Source organism: Helicoverpa zea, chromosome 10 (assembly GCF_022581195.2).
Source record: "Helicoverpa zea isolate HzStark_Cry1AcR chromosome 10, ilHelZeax1.1, whole genome shotgun sequence".
In the NCBI taxonomy this organism is placed as follows: domain Eukaryota; kingdom Metazoa; phylum Arthropoda; class Insecta; order Lepidoptera; family Noctuidae; genus Helicoverpa; species Helicoverpa zea.
Window position 1 is genome coordinate 4029448 of NC_061461.1, and position 14117 is coordinate 4043564.

At 35.3% G+C, this 14117-nt stretch overlaps 1 protein-coding gene across 1 annotated transcript; it reads left to right on the plus strand.

Annotated features, from left to right (window-relative positions):
* Nucleotides 1-5549: 5549 nt before the first annotated feature.
* On the plus strand, nucleotides 5550-7175 carry LOC124634077 (protein takeout-like). Its single transcript, XM_047169487.1, is given in 5 exon segments — nucleotides 5550-5594; nucleotides 5596-5726; nucleotides 6027-6160; nucleotides 6430-6585; nucleotides 6959-7175. Coding segments are annotated over 5 exon segments (624 nt in total). The 3' UTR covers nucleotides 7117-7175.
* Nucleotides 7176-14117: the final 6942 nt, after the last annotated feature.

A 14117-nucleotide genomic window follows, 5' to 3' on the forward strand; every position in this document is an offset into this window, starting at 1 on the left:
CAAAGATAGGAATTACCTGCCAAACCCCAAATCCACTAAAATACGGAAATACCATTTAAAAGCAACAATCAGGCGATCAAAAAACAGCCATCTTTCAAAGCAAACAAACTCTTTTATCATGAAATTCTATATTACACGATAGCTTTTGTCTCTGCGTGCAAAATTTTGATAACAGAATTGAATTTCGAACATTCAGAGACACACAATGTCGTGTAAAGTGGGCGTGTTTTATTTATAGTCTGTTATGATCATTGCACAATTGTATGAAAAAATGTTTTTGTGAATGCTCTGTCTGGGGAATAATGGGAGTACATTGAGCGGATTTTTTGCAGTGTTTCGGCATGACGGTGGTCGGTAAGTATAGAAGCAATTGTATGGACGGTCGCTCTAAAGTTTTACTGGCGTTTGAATGTGCTATAAAATGGCTACAGTAATGATACAAGAAAAAACATCACTTTTTGAGACTAAGATAAAGTTCATAGCTTACATACAAATAATATGTATAATATACCTAATGTATTTCATAACTTAATATCCAAATGTTTATATAGGGTGATGAAGATAAACCTCTAAGATTCACGGTCTACCAAAGACCAAAATGCATTCCTCACTTGCATCAACAATTCCATATAATGTTCTTAACGTCTACGTGATCTAACGGTACTCAAAGACGCAACCTCTTTGAAGTCATTCTCCCTCCAAAATCAAATTATAAATGTTTCTTAAATCCGCAACATAATTATATGGCTCACGTTTGAATATCGAACAGTGAACGTTGCTCAAGAGTTCTAAGAAAATTGTCACAGAACATCAAAACCAGCCAGTGATCAATACGAAACTTCAATAATCGCGTCGTCCGGACTCTATGGTATTAATAGAGTGGGCCCTTGCAACGATAATAATGGCTATTTGCTTAGCTGTTGTCCACGTGGTTTGTGAATGGAAGGCGGAGGTAGGCACGTCATTATTCTGTCAGCCGAATGTTCTGAGATAATAAGGATTGGCGTATATTTTGTATCGATGTTTGAACGAATTTAACGTGTATCGATGTGAGTTTTGTGTGATAGATACCTATAAAATTCACAAAAATATCCTAAGATATAATAGTTGCAACTTGTTGGCTTGATACCTACATCATCAAGCCTCTTCATGTTCTTCGTTGATATATATAGAGACCATAATATTACAAGAAATCCTTACAAATTACCAATAGCAGAATTTAATATTTCCGCCAGTTGCTAAAATACTTTTTTATATATAATTACAACTTTGCCATCTGCAACACCTAACACATCCTAAAATATTTCTAAAATGAACAACCAAAATAATTTATCGATATGCCTGACTACAACTAGTCAGTAGTCACGTCCCTAAAATGCAACATTATAGTTCCCACATTTTTTGCGCAAGCCCACAAGGATTACCAAACAATGTGCGTAGACGCAGGCCACACATCGTAGCAACGAGTAAACTTTTTGCCGTCACATTTAATGGAATTCCAGACTTTATTGTACAATTCTTAAAGAAATATTATTGTAAGTTTAACTTCATACACCAGGTGAAAATTATATAAAAATAGATTATAAGGGGCTTGGCTGTTTGCTCGATTATAAACGATTGAGCGTAGTCACTTGCCCGTTACCTTATTGAAAAAGAAAATTGATTATTTTATACAAAAACATTTTATTGGAACAGAATAAATAAAATACATAATAATATGGCATATAATCTCGACCAATGCGAATAAAAGCGGGAATTGGTTAGTCAGTAGGGCGATACGGCTAACTTTAATGGAGATGGTATATGATAACGAAATCCAATATTCGCGCAAAAGAATACTAGGTTTCAATACTCGGAACTGACATTATTTGCAATTCATAAGAATAAGCTACGTACTGAAAAATACCGATAGAACATTGTCTTTAAAATTCCTGATAACAATATACAATAACGACTATAAAACTGTATAAAATCATACTTAAGAAGTAACGTACCTAGCGCCTGTTGTTTTGCACACCAAACTATTGATTCCCGCGGTGGTTTCAGTTCAGCAACATTTTGCAACAATGTAGGCTTTCGAGGTTAGCGCTTCCACGGCGAGAACATAGATGGCGCTGTTTCAAATTTTATGCATTCAGTTAAAATTATTTAAATAAAAAAATAACACAAAACAGGCTTTCTAGGTATACGAACCTAGAAAGCCTGTTTTGTTTTAACTGCTGGGTTTTTTAGTAATTTGAAAATGGGATTTTTGCAATTTATATTGCATCATTTTAGCTACAATCATCAAAAACCGACAATTTGTAGGTAATTAGTTTATATACCTAAACACTGGAAAAGAATTAGGTAAACCTAGTTGATATTATTTTAGTATTTATAGAAATGATAAAACTATAGGTATCCATACATATAAGTTGTATTTATATTGCTTGTATCGGGGGATTTGTTATTTCTTCAACTAAGTCCTGTGGAAAAAATAAAAGACTCTTGCACCACACATTGTTTGAACATAATACGGCTACTCAGTAATAACATTGTGACCAAGATACATAATCCAAATTGTTTTCGACTTTTAAATGCCACACGAAACAATATTAAACCGTTCGTAGAAGATAATCATAAAGCTCACAGCGCAAATGGAGCGCATTAACGTACCGACTAGAGAAAACGATTGAGAAGAAAAAATTTAGAAAGAAGGAAATAAACTTAAAGTAAAGTAAATTAACCAAACTATTTAAATAGTAAAAAGTTCCCAAAAAAAGAAACTAGAAGACATAGAAATACATTTTATACAAAAGTAGCTTACGCTCGCCGCTTCGCCTGCGTAGTATGTTGATAAAAAGTATATGTGTTAATCCAGGGTTAGGTACTTACCTACATAACCAAATTTCAATCAAATCGGTCCAGTCATTTTTGCGTGAAAGACAAATATACATCCATACAGACAAACCTACAATCCTTCATATCCTCACAAACCTTCACAATTATAACATTAGTAGGATATAATTACATGACTGTAATTATCTCCACTATTCATCTTGTATCTTGTATTTATTTATATTAGGATAAAATAATTATGGTTCTGTTTCCTTGTTTTGCCCATTTTTATTATAGTCTTCATTTATAGTTTTTCATTCGTCTTGATAGCTCAAATTTTACAAATAGCGACCCATAACTAGGAAACTTCACATTGATGCATTTTTTTCTCCAGCAACCAAAAAAATTTTGTACAGATGACTCCACTCCATGTGCTGTTCCGGAGACTCTGCAGCCAAGTTACCACGGATTCCTGCAGCGTAAAGGCGGGATTATTTGACGCCTCGTTGGCCACGATGGCTAAGCAATCCAGCCGGATTATGACTTGGCATACGACGGTTATGTTACAATATTTCCTTCAGGTGAACGGAAGATTTTCACGTTCATTGAACAGAAAGCTATTAGTTTGTTTATAGTGCCTTTTAATGTTAGTGATATGGATAATCCATTTTAAGGCTAATTAGAGTACATTTCTCACGCTTTAGCCATTGGATTGATTGAATCTTTATAGGTATATCATGCAGGTACATATATTCCAGTAAGAATTATTTCATACGCATCCATTTATTGAAAATAAATAAGTAGGTAAGAATAAAAAATATATATACCAATTGAAATATAATTCAAATAGTCCAGGCTCTAACAAATTCTTATCTGAATCTTATTCAAATTAGGTATCTCCTAGACTTTAGGGTTGTATTATTAGGCAAATCACATTCAAACAAATCCAGCCAGCCTAAACTTATCTACCATCTAGAGAAACAACGTGTGCCAAGGGTTAAGTTATCACCTTAATTTAATTAAAACCTTCGCATAAAGAGAAAAGTTTCAGTAAAAAGATATCCCTTAAAATGTGTTTCGTTCAGCCTCTGCTTGGATCTGATAAAACTCTTCGCCGATCCATTTGAAAACTTTCCTTTTATCTGCCCACAGAAGATGGACCGGAACGCCCGAAATTTGTATACGTTTATCGTTGAATGGAAACTTTGCTAAATTCTATTTTATATTCAATCTTTCAAGTCTGTGTTCATTGATGATAAGGAGGGACGTTCCACAGTTTTAATCTAATGAAATTAGGTTTGCTTTTCACTTTGAAAGTAGGCCTTAATTTTTAGGGAGTGTTTTATTATACTGTGTAGCACTGAAACAATCTGATTTGATTATCAGGGGTATGTCTAGCCCATACATTAAAATCGCCTTATTATTTTTATTTTAATATTAACTTAAATATTATTGTAGGTTTTATTTCTGCCACAACATTACAACCAAAACTCATTCTTCGTATGTTATATGCCTCATCTATACTAATATTATAAAGCTGAAGAGTTTGTTTGTTTGTTTGAACGCGCTAATCTCAAGAACTACTGGACCGATTTGAAAAATTCTTTCAGTGTTAGATAGCCCATTTATCGAGGAAGGCTATAGGCTACTTTTTATCCGGGTTCGTGTCGTGGTTCCTACGGGATGCTGGTGAAACCGCTGACAGAAGCTAGTAAATTAATAAATATAAAATACCTATCCAAAGGAGCATCTTTTTCACTTCTATTTTTAATAGCAAATTGTTGAGGATATATAATAGCAGTATTACTTGATATTAAAGTCTTATAGGTAACAGGTATTTGTGTTTAAATTAAGATAACTAAACCTTTTTTGCACAGTGTTAATAAGTTAACAAATGCAGCCATCAAATGCCAAATCGAATGTTATGAACATCACCACTTATTTTTATGTTGCTAAAATCTTTGTTTTGCTTCTGTGGTTCTTTATTTTTGAAGTTTTTACCGATTTTTCCTACATGCACTTGGCATTTTGAATACGGTTTCAATTATCGAAATGTTGTAGTTATAGACAAAAATAAATAGTTCAGTAGTTTTCTTAATATGAGAAGTATCTTCTCCCTGAGTCAGTTTTGCCTTTATTTTTATCTTTAATGGTTTTTAGTCCCTCGTTTGTAATCCCAAAGCAATAAAAAGATTGAAAAACTTTATATTTTTAGCTCAATCGAGGAAATGACATTTACAAATAACGTTTAAATTGATTTTGCAAATATTTATAAGGTATCAATAAAACTATAAATTGGTTTAAAATGACCATAAGTTCTTCAGTTATCCTAAAGGATTTAACAGAAAATGTTGGCATTGCAAGTGTTGGTTATTTTTGCAACATTCTGTTTATTTGGCAGTGTTAAGTGTAAGGAAACAATTTTTATTTTAACTATTTTCTTTACGTCGCTATCAACACTTAGTTAATTACCTTTTTGAACATCAAAAAGCTCCCAGAGACTCACCCTTCACTACTATCGACCTCTGTACTTTTGCTGAGAAGTGATGCAACCAACTCCCAAGCAATAAGATTGTTATTTCTCCGAAGATCTTAAAAATCAAAAATGTATTCGGTATCTAACTGCTAAGGGAGTACTTACTACAGTCTTTTGTCAAAATAGGCCTTACGCTTCCTCAAAGTAGTTTTCTATTTGCAGGTGAAAAGAAAATATGTGACTTCGCCGACAGCAAATGTTTGACGGAGACCAGTGCTCCGCTGTTTGACGAGTTTGTCGTGGGAATGCCCGGAGTACCACCCTCGGATCCTCTGCATCTTGACTCATTTGAAATCAACCAGCCTTCGATAAATTACGCGATAACTGATGCTACTCTTTCTAGATTCAAGAACTGCGCGGTGGAAACAGTAAGGTAAGGATTGAGATATTAAAGTTGAAGCAGTATTTTCAGTAGTTGACAGTGTAGTGTGACTATCAAAGTGCTAATTTAATTATTGGCCAAGTACCACAAAAATCCTACGTTCGATCCAAAGTTTGAGACGACACATGCATTCTACCATTTCTACCTGTACCATACCAGACAATAATTTGAAAAATATTAAACCTCAATAGTGAACCCTCTTAAGTTTTATTCAAATAAGCGTGGGCTAAGTTTTTGGGATATTTTCTGCGTCTGCAGTGTATGTTTTATTATTTTCTTGATGTGTTATAGGATCAACGCAAAAGAATTGAAATATGATTATCACATTGGATGTCCACATCTCACTCTAGAGTCGGGATATGAAATCAAGGGCAAAGTAGGCGATAAATCAGTCGAAGGAAAAGGCACTTCAACTACTGATTTCTGTAAGTAGTCATGTTTTTATGATAAGTTCATTTATAAAACTATTTTAATCTGGACTTTTTAAATGCTCACTAGTTCAAAAAAAGTAAAATTACATAAAAATTAAGTAAAAGACTCGTTTAATCATCCTAGCCATTTATTTATTGATGCTCAATGTTTAACTTTTTAAACTTTCTATCCAAAACAAAAATATATCTACGAAATTATATAGTCATAGAATTTAAGGAGCAATTTTTCTCATAATAAAAATAATATTTATCTACTTTTTCAGACGACTATCATTTGCTATTTGATGGCGATTTTTCCAGCAGAAATGGTGAAAATGGAACAGTATTCCTCCATTTGGTAAATCACAACTTGAAAATAGTAGTCAAAGAAAACGTGAAGTATGACTACAAGAACTTATTTGATGGTGATAAACAAAAATGTAAGAACATTATAATATTTACTCATTCTAGTAATTTGGTCCTAGTATGCTAAGGTTAAACGTAATATAGTTAGTAAGTTTTAGGGTAACTTTATAGGATGATAACTTTAAACTTATGGTCTACTTTAGCGTTTTATCAATAGGAGTTCATCTTAATAATTTCTTCAAGAATGGAACGAAGATCCGACTCTTACTAACTTAAACCACCAATAATGTTTCTGGAACCATTTTTCATATACAAACTGACATTTGATATAAATATAATCAAATTAGCAAACCTAAAACATAATAGTAAAATTCACCACAAATTGTTCGCGCAAAGTTCGCAAACCGATGGGATCTCGCTTTAACATTAACATTGTTTCTTTTCCAGCTGATGCATTCCTCAAATTCGTCAATGAAAACTGGCAAATAATGGACAAAACGATAAACGAACCGGTGATAAACGCTTTTATGAATATTTACATCGACAACGTCAATGCATACTTAAACATTGTGCCTGTTCAACGCTTGTTTTCCTACGAAGCATAAATCGTTCAATATTATTTGCAGATCAATGTCTTGCTTCAATATAATAATCCACAAGCATGTAAGAACTGCTGTTGTTTTATTTACGACAATATGAAATAAAAACCTTTGACTTTGACCATTAAAACAAGTTTTACTCACGACATAAATGATCAAAATAAACAATTATTTAAGAAAAAAACGGACGTTTGTGGTGTCAATGAAAATGAGTCTGAATCGTGACTAAATCTCTTAACAACACATAATAACTGGTTAGAAATACTAAATCGTTTAAATTCATTACTAACATAGCCACACATACGCAATAGGAAGTGTATTTTAAACTAAATTCGAGCTGAAATATGCAAATGAAAACTGGCAGTTTGTAAACTGCAAACCAGCAATGGGAAACGAATAAAATTATAGACTACTACAAAGGCCATTGAAAAATAGTTCCCATTCAAAAATAGATTTTAAACTAAGATTAGATAGCATTATCTAATCCTGTTGAAATCATTACATTTTATTTTAATAAACAAAACAAATAAATAATATAGAGAAGAATTGCTAACCTTCTTTTTGGGAGATCGGTTTACACAGTAAGTAGACGTAGAGTATTTTCTGAAATCTGTTATTTAACCCGCACGATGGTGGAGTCAACTTTCCTGATTATTCTTCTGTACTTTATTCTACCATAATATTTTGTATTTTCACTATAATATCTTATACTATTTTCCACTGACAATAGAATCTCAATATGAAGCTGAAAGTAAAATAGATTCAGTAAACCTCAAAGGAGAGGGGACATTCAAAATCACTTACGGTGAGTTTCTAGATTTCAAATTGATTTTAAAAGGAAATAAGAAAAGCAGACAGTTTCCTTTTCTTACTAGCTTTACACACAGAAAAGCATTAGATGGACATATTGATAATAATCAAAGATTGAGGAAAAATAAATCCAGCAAAAACAATATATTTATTATTTCCCATACAATATTTTAGTAAAATAATGATAATAGATAATAAATCGGTCAACAAAATTGATTTATTATTGTTAATACGAAGTGTTATGTTTTTTGTTTAATTATGGTATACCATAATTATATATATTTTAATCCTAGCTTTTAACTACTAGTTTCATTCCTTCTATCTCTTGTTAATATTGAAAATCGTACCTAAAAAGAAGTAAATAACCCAAGCAAAACAGAAATACAATAACAACATTTTTTAAAATGGAACTCAAAAAAACATTTTGTCGTTACTTATAGATGTTATCTTTCTGTAGACTAGCGTCATACAAGTTTAATTATTTGTTATCTGAATTTACCTCAAAACATTACTTCAGTCAAGCAAATGAATTAAATAAATACACAGCCATTTCTTCTTTGTATATAAAGGTTTAATTCGTCAAGTTCAAGCACATTTATGTAATGAATCCTGTATGAAAATGTGGTCGATTAATACTGTGGTAATTTTGCTGTGTTTAAAAATAGTTTTTGGTAAGTTTTTAATTTAAATCCTATCTTAAGTTTGTTGATTTTATTATTTACAGTTCTTAAGTAATGTGTTGATTGTATTATTTAGATACAGTTCTTAAGTGACTTTTAAATTCGATTATTTTTTAAAATAAATACTGGTATCTGAAGTTGGGTAATTTATTGAAAAAGACAAAACAACTTATTTAATTGCCATTCTCAAGGTTTAAAGAATGGGTTTAGGTGCTTGAAAATTAGCAGAAATGTACATTTGTACATTATTTTTCAGCATCAGAAAAAGAATATTGTCTTCACACGGATGACGAGTGCTTGACAAAATCAATAAAAGATCGTATATATCAGAAATTCGTACGAGGATTAGATGGAGTAGAATCTTCAGATCCATTGCAAGTGGACAAAAAGTGGCAAGTGGAGGTGTCTAGTGTGTCGAACAGGGTAGCGTACCTTATCATAAAGCTCACCGACAGGTATAGCCTCAAGGTAGTGCAAGTGTACGCACCGACCTCGACACATTCAGACGATGAAGTGGAGGATATGTTTGATGATATATCAAGGGCCCTCCACTTCACTACAAAGACCCATTACACCGTTGTCATGGGGGACTTTAACGCTAAAGTGGGAGTACAGATTTGCGGCGAATCGGCAGTAGGATCCCATGGATTTGGAAGCAGGAATCATAGGGGGCAAATGCTCGTCAACTTCCTTGAACGCGAGGGGCTCTTTTTGATGAACTCCTTTTTCAAAAAGCAGCCCCAAAGGAAGTGGACGTGGCAAAGCCCCGACACTATGACTAAAAATGAGATTGACTTCATCATGACGAACAAGAAGCACATATTCAGAGACGTCTCCGTGATCAATAGGTTTAATACCGGTAGCGATCACCGACTTGTCCGAGGCTCTCTGAATATCAACTTCAAGGCCGAACGTTTCCGTCTGATGAAGGCCAGGCTCCGACCAACACTGCTCCAAACCATGACAGGATCCGAAACGTTCCAGTCAAATCTGGAGAACCGATTTGCCGCCGTGGAAACCACAACAGACGTTAACCAGAACCACGAATATGTGGTTCGGATCCTCAGGGAGGAAGGTTCGAGATTCTGTAACATGCAGCGTAAGGGCAAGAAATCAAAGCTTTCGGAAGAGACATTAGGGCTTATGAAGAAACGACGTGAAAACCCGCCTGTCACTTCGTCAGCTAAGCGGGCTCTAAACCAAGAGATCAACAAGCACGTACGACGCGACCTCCGGTGCTCCAATACTCTTGACATTGAAAGAGCAATTGAGCTGAATCGGGGGTCAAAGGTGTTCGTACAATCTCTTGGAAGAAGCCACTTGACGAAGCTGACCACAACAAGTGGAGAAGTCGTTTCTTCGGTGCCGGCAGTCCTTTCGGAAGTGGAAAATTTCTATGGCCGGTTATACGCATCGCATGCATCTCGACCTGATCCCGGAAATGAGGATTCTAGAGCCACATTAACACGCCATTTCACCGAAGACCTGCCAGAAGTCAGCAGTGGCGAAATCGAGATCGCTCTGAGACAGCTCAAAAATGGAAAAGCCCCTGGCGAGGATGGCATTACAACAGAGCTTTTAAAAGCAGGAGGTAAGCCCGTACTGGGGGAGCTCCAGAAGCTTTTTAATGCCGTCCTGTTTGAAGGGAGAACTCCAGAGACGTGGAGTAGGAGTGTTGTCGTCCTGTTCTTCAAAAAGGGAGACAAAACCCAGTTGAAGAACTATCGACCCATTTCCCTCCTAAGCCACGTATATAAGCTGTTCTCAAGAGTGATCACGAACCGACTTGCGCGAAGACTCGACGAATTCCAACCACCGGAGCAGGCTGGGTTTCGGAGCGGATACGGCACTATAGACCACATCCACACAGTGCGGCAGATTATACAGAAGACCGAAGAGTATAATCAGCCCCTGTGTCTAGCATTTGTGGACTATGAGAAGGCCTTTGACTCGGTTGAAATCTGGTCTGTTCTGGAGTCCCTGCAGCGTTGTCAAGTAGATTGGCGATACATCCAAGTGATGAGATGTCTCTACGAAGCCGCTACAATGTCCGTCCAAGTACAGAATCAGCAAACAAGGCCCATACCGTTGCATCGAGGAGTGAGACAAGGGGATGTTATTTCCCCGAAACTGTTCACTAATGCAATGGAGGATATGTTCAAAACGCTGAACTGGAAAGGACGCGGCATCAACATCAATGGCGAACACATCTCTCACTTGCGATTTGCTGACGATATCGTCATCATGGCGGAAACGCTGCAGGACCTACAACAGATGCTGAACGACCTGGCTGAATCTTCTCTACGCATCGGCCTACGGATGAACTTGGACAAAACCAAGGTCATGTTCAATGAACATGTTCTACCGGAACCGATTGCGATACACGGCGCCGTTCTCGAAGTTGTTCGGAAATATGTATACCTCGGGCAGACATTGCAGTTAGGTAGAAACAACTTTGAGGACGAGGTGAATAGGAGAATTCAGTTGGGTTGGGCTGCATTTGGGAAGCTACGTCGAGTCCTAACATAGTCGATCCCACAGTGCCTAAAGACAAAAGTCTTTAATCAGTGCGTCCTACCTGTCATGACTTACGGAGCCGAAACGTGGACACTGACGGTACGGCTGGTCCACAAGTTTAAAGTCGCTCAGCGGGCTATGGAAAGGGCTATGCTCGGCGTTTCTCTGAGGGATCGCATCAGAAATGAGGTAATCCGTCAGAGAACCAAGGTCATCGACATAGCCTATCGAATCAGCAAGCTGAAGTGGCAGTGGGCTGGCCATATTAGCCGAAGAACCGATAACCGTTGGGGTAAACGAGTTCTAGAGTGGAGACCGCGCCTCGGCAAACGTAGTGTAGGACGTCCTCAGGCACGGTGGAGTGATGACTTGCGCAAGACGGCTGGCAGGAGCTGGATGCGAGAAGCCGAAAATCGATCTCAGTGGCGTGCACTTGGAGAGGCCTATGTCCAGCAGTGGACTGCGATAGGCTGATGATGAAAGTTACTCTGTCGTCTAATTTGTAAATCTATTTCAATATTTGGTACATAGAAAGTTTAGAACATGAGAAAAAATGTACAGACGCCAGCAGCCTAATATGTCATATCAATCGATATTAACTTTCAGTTGAAAATTCATTGAATTTTGTTTGTATGTAAATTAGTACTATTACTACGTAACTCAAATTAAATAGGCACTTATCTATTTTCAGTGGCGGGATTTTCAAGAAAATTGGAATTAAAAACACGTGACATCGTGATGAAAACCTTTTTGACCAAATACATAGAAAACCTGAAGGACTTCCAACGAGTTGTTCCCCTTGAAGAATTACATTATAGATATGTTTGAATACTCCAAAATTATTTATTTTAGTACTGTGTACCTAAAAACAAAACCTCATATTTACCAAAAAACATGTTTCCTACGAATCGCAATGTTATTTCACTATGTCGTATTTGTATGAAGAAAAAATATAATCTATTGTTGTAGATAAACAATCTGAATTTTATTTATTATATACCACTGAAATCTTAATATATTCGTAATATAATATGAACAACAATATTCAAATAACCATTTGCTTCTGGGAATCACAGCTGAAAAGTTCTCAGTAAGATTAGTTCTTGCATTGTTTGTAAAATCTGCATTATATAAGTAAGTACCTACTGATGTTACTTTTGATAGTCTATTTTTATTTATAGTTATCGGCACGGATAATGAGCTCTCGGCGGAACAGTGGGGATCGCTTTGCGCACAGTACACTTATGGCAATGAACCAATAAATCCTTGCCCATGATGATAAGCACTTATAATATTTTTATAAAAAAGCATGATTAGAAGATATTTTTAAGGTCCATCTTTTTTTTGCCTTTTTACATTTTCTTGATAAGTAGTTTTTTTTATATTCAGGTTATAGTTTCCTTTTTTTACTAATCTGTATCTTGATATTTCTCACTATTGAAGGAATTTTACTATCATGGTGAAGGATCGCTTAAACGCTGCTCGTGGTTCACGCAATATTAAAAGCATCAATCATCATCTTATTTTACTACAGGCCACAGAAGGCTACCACTTATCAATCAGTGGGAAACTGGTGAAAGTGACGGATGACGACGGAAAACTGCATGTAAACTTGGTTACACAATAATTGCCGATTTAAAGGATGAAAAAGTCAAAAGTGTCGTGTATAAAGATTTGGACTTTGACAACAAGATTCCAGTAAATATTTCTTTTCTTTTTAATATAATATTTTTTATAACATTCACTGCACTTTGCAGTATGTACCTCATTGTTTAAAACAGCGCCATCTATTATTCGTAATGCAAACTAACAAGTCCGAGGAAACTTGACCAACCAACTGGACTTGACGGTACGGCACACGACTGTTAGCAAATACTTACCTATGTACAGACAGCTCGCAACTAAAAGTTTATTCTCTTGGCCGTGAAAATTCACAACCAAAACCTGAAGGAATATCACCAATAAGTACCCTTTGATAATATCAGTCAGAAAAATAAAAATCATAAACAAAATAATTGTACGAACTTTATAAAAAATATAAAATTGCATATCCAGGAATACAAAATTAGGTTTAATTTTTTATACAGATTTAGATATTATTTTGCGCAGTCGTCGTTTCAGCCGACGAGCCTCCCCGAGGGTTTGTTCCCAGTTTGTTCGATCTTCAGTAACCAGCATTAGGTACTGCGCAGTAGTTAAAAGTTATATTTATTCAACTGAAGCAACCATATTACAAAAATATATACAATTAAAATGTTAATGAACTCGACAAGGTCATGTTTCTGCTCCAGTTTGAGACCCGCAAGCTTAGGGTTCAATATTATTACTGAGATTATGACAGTCAAACAGTAGTTTTTGCAAAAGAACTCTAAACAAGGAAAAGGTTCTCATTTCGATATTTTCATATAATTTTGGAAGAAGTTTAAAAGTTTAAAGTAGCAAGATTTCATACAACATTGAGAGAAAAGTATAATAGTAAATAGTGATCATAGATAACGATGGTTACAATTTCTTGTAAAGGTCATATGGTTGCACCTACGTCTGTTTTATCAATAACTACAAAAAAGTCATAAATTTTGTCTGAAAACTTGAGTTTTTATTCAGTACGGAACATCAAGTGGACACCGTATGGAGTATTTTTTATTATTTTTAAACTTGTTCAATGTACCTATAGTTAGTAAGTAAATTAACATTTAAACATATAAAAATAGCCCTTTAACGAAACTGGGCTTATTGTCTGGAGTACCTACCAAGTAAAGGACGAGTCGTGAACATGAAAGGAAGAATATTATTACTATTTTGCGTTTTAATTGGAGTTCAGACGAAAACAGGTTAGTGCGTAATTTATTTTGTTAATACTTTCATAAAATCAATGTGAAAATAAACTGAATTTCATGGACAGTGGTCAATTTCTACCTAGGTTTCTCAATATTTCAATCAGGGACCTGTTTTGGGTATTACTGCATCAGTCATCATCAATTTTCGAACTTCATCATATTC